This window comes from Xenopus laevis, chromosome 2L (assembly GCF_017654675.1).
Source record: "Xenopus laevis strain J_2021 chromosome 2L, Xenopus_laevis_v10.1, whole genome shotgun sequence".
NCBI lineage: Eukaryota > Metazoa > Chordata > Amphibia > Anura > Pipidae > Xenopus > Xenopus laevis.
In genome coordinates this window covers 52639251-52645250 of record NC_054373.1, presented here as the reverse complement: position 1 = coordinate 52645250, position 6000 = coordinate 52639251, and the positions used below count along the sequence as shown (strand labels likewise).

General features: G+C 34.3%; 1 protein-coding gene across 1 annotated transcript; it reads left to right on the top strand.

Moving 5' to 3' along the window:
* Window positions 1-3541: 3541 nt before the first annotated feature.
* Window positions 3542-4459, top strand: LOC108707463 (olfactory receptor class A-like protein 1). The gene has a single exon (XM_018245467.2). It carries the CDS (start codon window positions 3542-3544, stop codon window positions 4457-4459), a length of 918 nt encoding a protein of 305 aa, XP_018100956.2.
* The last annotated feature ends 1541 nt before the right edge of the window (window positions 4460-6000 follow it).

Here is a 6000-nt window from a genome sequence, read left to right as displayed (position 1 = left end):
TGTGAAATATGCTGTTTACAGAAGTATTTAGTCCACACATATATGAGGCACATAATAGTTTTCAGGTAAGTACATGCCAGCTTTGCATGCCATTTGGAAGTCATTTTAGCTGTCTTTCTTCTGGTAGATTTTTTTCAATTGCATTCAGGTTAGTTGGAAGACTCTTGTGTACACCTCAATTTTCCAACAGTGCTACAGATTCTCACTTGAATTGAAATTTTGAGTGGACCATTTCGGGATATTCATCTTTTTGTTCCTTGAGCCTTTTTTTAACAATATGCTCAGGTACTGCTAATGAAAAGCAGCCCAACAGCATGATGCTACCACTACTTGAGTTCTAGGAAGATATTGTAGTTCAGTAGTGGTAGATTAGTGTTACACATATTACTTTAAAGCTCTGTCTTTGTTTGAACAATTAATGTTTTTCCATATTGCAGTTACTCTCAGACAACTCAAGACAGGCTTTGATGTAGTTCCTTTAAGTTATGACTTTGTGTTCCACCCAACCTTATAGGCCCCTGTTCTACACAAAACTTGATATAAATGAGCCATAGCTACAGAGAAGTAAAGTGGTGGCACCATCATGTTCTTGGGCTGATTGTGCTTAGTCATATTGCTAAAATAGAAGGAAAAATTGACGGTGTAAAAAAAAAAAATATATATATATATATATATATATATATATATATATATATATATATATATATATATATATATATCTATATCCCATACAACTGGTGCACTCTAAACTGTCCTCAAATGCCTGGGTGCCGGTCAACACATTAGTATAGCAGAAAACAAACAAACCACACTCCAAGGACTTCGTGTCTCAAAAGCCAAGTGAAAGTTTATTCTTGCTCAACGTTTCTATATATATATATATATATATATATATATATATATATATATATATATATATATATATATATATATATATATATATATATATATATATATATATAGTGAGTCTAATGAAATTCTTATAAGACCACTCACAATTCTACTTACAGTCTATATCCTTGTGATAAACCTATGCATATGTACTTATATTTTTAATTATATAGTACTGCTTGTGTAGACGTTCATTTCTTAAAATACATTAACCCAGTCTTTGATCTTGCAGAACAAATCAGACACACAAAACTGATTCCTGCCCTGTAGAGCTTACATTCTAAATTCTTGACTAAAACAATGTTTCAGGCACTGTTTACTTATAGGTAACTCCAGATGCGCATGGAAGCATACAAAAATATTATTGAAATGGTAAAAGTAAATATTTTACTAAGGCTACTAAATGTTTTTAAACATAAATTGTACAAATTTCAGTCCACAGTCTCTGAACCCCAAGCACATTGAACATCACGGTATACATTTTGAGAAAAGCTAAGCTTATATAAGACACTCTGAGATGCTCAAAAAGAGTAATGTAATAATTTGGATTCTCAGATTCAGCAAAAATGATTATAGTAGATGCAATGGAGAGTGTATATACATTTCTGAAAAATATCTAATCTCATATAAAAAAAAAATTTTAATGCATGATGAAATTAACACTATTATATATATAGATAGATAGATAGATAGATAGATAGATAGATATCGGCACTCAATAAAAGTCCAAGATTGCCTGGGTGCTGTGCTCAGCAAAAAATAGATAGAAGTTGATATATAAACAAGGGAAAGTTGTGCTCACCACTATTTTTTAAAACCATTAGGCGGGGGTGCAATGAGGGTGTGACCACAAAATACATATAGTCAACTAAAAGACGTCATCTGCACTCAACCCGTTATCGATATATTTAAGACAAAGACATTTTGTGCATACTGCTATTAAAAATTGCCTTACCCTTTAAACAAAGCAGGGATTGTTTGTCCATATATTGCAATATATTTAAGCTGGCCAACTACGTCAAAGTCATCCCATATCTGGCCAGTCCTACGCTTAATTTTCATCTGATTCATTAAGAATTCAATTGCTTAATTATACATTTTACAAAGGGACTAAGTTTTACCTGCAACTTACTAGCTGCTTTCAAAGTAAAACTCCCAAACTTGGCTGCCCTTTTATTAGACACCAGTGGGATCACCTGACTATAGCTGGGAAGGGTGGGAGCTACAACATGGAGCTGGTCACTGCTCCTGTATAACTATAACAAACAAGGGAAAGTTGTGCTCACCACTATTTTTTAAAACCATTAGGCGGGGGTGCAATGAGGGTGTGACCACAAAATACATATAGTCAACTACAAGAGGTCCTCTGCACTCAACCCATTATCAATATATTTAAGACAGAGACATTTTGTGCATACTGCTACTAAAAAATGCCTTACCCTTTAAACAACACAGGGATTGTTTGTCCATATATTGCAATATATTTAAGCTGGCCAACTACGTCAAAGTCATCCCATATCTGGCCAGTCCTATGCTTAATTTTCATCTGATTCATTAAGAATTCAATTGCTTAATTATACATTTTACAAAGGGACTAAGTTTTACCTGCAACTTACTAGCTGCTTTCAAAGTAAAACTCCCAAACTTGGCTGCCCTTTTATTAGACACCAGTGGGATCACCTGACTATAGCTGGGAAGGGTGGGAGCTACAACATGGAGCTGGTCACTGCTCCTGTATAACTATAACAAACAAGGGAAAGTTGTGCTCACCACTATTTTTTAAAACCATTAGGCGGGGGTGCAATGAGGGTGTGACCACAAAATACATATAGTCAACTACAAGAGGTCCTCTGCACTCAACCCATTATCAATATATTTAAGACAGAGACATTTTGTGCATACTGCTACTAAAAAATGCCTTACCCTTTAAACAACACAGGGATTGTTTGTCCATATATTGCAATATATTTAAGCTGGCCAACTACGTCAAAGTCATCCCATATCTGGCCAGTCCTATGCTTAATTTTCATCTGATTCATTAAGAATTCAATTGCTTAATTATACCTTTTACAAAGGGACTAAGTTTCAGGTGATCCCACTGGTGTCTAATAAAAGGGCAGCCAAGTTAGGTTTGATACCAAGACAACAATAAAGAATATTACGTTTTAAAAAAAAGGGGGTGCTGGTCCATTGGTAATTGATATATATATATATATATATATATATATATATATATATATATATATATATATATATATATATTTATCTATCTATCTATTTATCTATATATCTACAGTACAGTATATATACACACACATACAGACTCTTGAACAGTCTTTAAATTTTTAAATTAGTAGCATTTCTTTTCTGCCTACTTCCAAATACCGTGGTCAACCAAAAAACACAGATCAATAGCAAAAATTAAATTTTATTGAAATTCTTAACAGCTCAACATCAGAGTTTTAAATATGAAAAAAAATCTTTTACAAATGAAGGCATTGTAAAATGTCGTAGAACAGCGATCTCTACATCTTGATAAAAGTTAATTTTAAGGTGTATTACTCCTTTTAAAAGTTGTCCTATTTTTATATTTTCATAAATATGTAATTTCTATTTGTACTTCTTTTAGGAGTCTCTTCCATTAAAATTGATGGATATCCAGCTTCTTAGCAAAGCCGTCTTTTTCTTATTACTGGTGATAATTGGGATTCCTGCAAATTCCTACATTATATTAAAGTTCATTTTCGTCAAAATGGTAGAGAAGAAATTTCTACCTACAAATATCATTTTGACAGCTTTGGCCTTCATGAATCTTTTAATTGTCTTTTCTCGAGTCATCCTGCAGTATCTCAACGCCATAGGAGTGGAAAATTTGCTGGATGACCCTCAATGCAAACTTTCTGTGTATACATACAGAGTGAGCAGGTCTATGTCTATTTGTACCACCACTTTTCTAAGCTGTTACCAGTGTATCCTCATTGCTCCATCAAGTGGAATCTGGTCTTATCTGAAGCAAAAGGTGACCCCAAATGTACTGGCTATCACAATATGCCTCTTAATTATAAATATCATCCTTGATCCAAGCAGTGGCTTGTATGCCCAGGCCAAAAAGAATTCTACAGCCTCCCCTTACACACTGAACCTGGTCTACTGCAATATGGCATTTGGAACCTATAATAATTATATTGCTAATGGCTCGATGTTTGCTGCAAGGGATTTCCTTCTTGTTGGGCTAATGGCTCTGGCAAGTACATACATTGTTTACATTTTAATAAATCATAAAAGATCAGTAAAGGACATAAGAAGTTCATCTAGAGCACAAGGGAAATCAGCTGAAGACAAGGCCTCTAGAGCTGTCATTATGTTGGTTATTTTGTATGTGTTATTATTTGGATTTGATAACTGCATGTGGATCTATACACTGACCTTAACCAGAGTCACAAATGATATGAATGATGCCAGGATAGCACTGGCTTGCTCCTACTCTGCACTTAGTCCAATAGTAATTATCATTAACAACCCAAAGTTACAGCCACACTTGAAATGTTTAGTACAAAGAAATGAATAATTGAACAAAAATCACAAAAGAGTTGTGAAAGAAAGCTCAGCCAGTGAATAGTTTTGCTTAAAAAACTAATGTACATTACTCAATGAATAAGTCAAATTGATAAAGTATTCTAAAAAATATCAACTGTCTATTCATTTCTTCTTTCAGTTTGTCTGTAATTGCTCTTTTAGCATCTTGTATAGCTTTGAAAGAAAGAAAATGACAGTGCAATAATGTGAAACCCATCATATATAGCAGTTGTGCATTACACATTTCATAATGTCACTTGTTTCCAAGTCCAGCACATATTTGTATGGGGTAGTGGGGACGTGACAGACAATGCAAAAGATAGAATAAAAGCAAAGCATCGCATCAGGTTGTCCCTTTTCTTACAATATATAGGATTTTTATCTACATAAAACAAGAACTGCTGGGGTCCTGGAAATGTAGTTTAGCAACAGCTGGAGAGCTGCAGGGAGAAAACATATTAAAACAATTTCTTTGAGCGCAAGCAACACCCTGTTAATTATTATGGATGATTTCACCAGCAAAACCCTTCATACCTTCTGTGTTCTTCTGCCATAGCCCTACAGTTCTGTGCATAAGCATAGGCATGTGGCATTGAGGAGCAGCAGATTAGTAGGATAAGGGATAGGGCTACTGAGACTGAGAAGCAGCAGAGCAGAAGGCATTACTTGTAGTGATGAGTGAATCTGTTCCACTTTGCTTCAAAGTGATATCCAAAACTCCGAACAAATTTGCCAAACATTGAAAAATCAGCATTGAAGTCAATGGGCGTCGCTGAAAATCCATGGCTGCTGAAAAATTATTGCTCATCCGAATGCTAAAAACTCGAAAAATTACTAGAAAATTATAATTTATTTTATAATTTTTGGTGGGGAAAGAAAATTCGAGTTTTCCGAGATTTTTCATACTCCGAGGCCATTTCAGACCTGCCGAGGTTGTATATAAGTCAATGAGAGAGGTCCCTATCCTATTAGGAAGTTTCTGTGGTCTGTGCTGGAATAAGACTGAAAATCCAACTATTTGGGGCTTCTCGGGCAAAAATCTGATATCGGGCTTTTCTGGAAAAAGCCCAAAACATCGAGCGATTCGGGAAAAAAATACATAAAAATAGTACGATTCAGGTTTTCACTCGATTTTATTGAGTTTTTGCCAATCTGATTAAATCGTGCTTTTTTTAAAATAATAAATAAGGTCAAATCGTGGATTCTAGTTTGGTTGGACTTTTTTTATTTTAAAACATCAGATAAATTATGATTTTGATAAATAACCCCTAAATGATAGAATGTTGTGGGGCTTCTTGATTGAGAAGGATTTGGGGATTGTTGTGGATAATATGATGAGTAACTTTAGGCAGTATCATTCAGTGACTACTAAAGCATTAATTTGATGGATAATAAAATATTGTTGCCGTTTTATAGATCCCTTGTAACGTCTCACCTTTAATTTTCAAAGCAGTTTTGGGTCCCAGCCAGAAAGTACTAACACAATTAAACTATGTAAAAAACTATTTAAATTGAGGTTGTTTTCTCTGGAAC

Bases quoted from the DNA above. Each gene is read 5' to 3' on its own strand.
- LOC108707463 (XM_018245467.2), top strand. From the start codon at position 3,542: ATGGATATCCAGCTTCTTAGCAAAGCCGTCTTTTTCTTATTACTGGTG.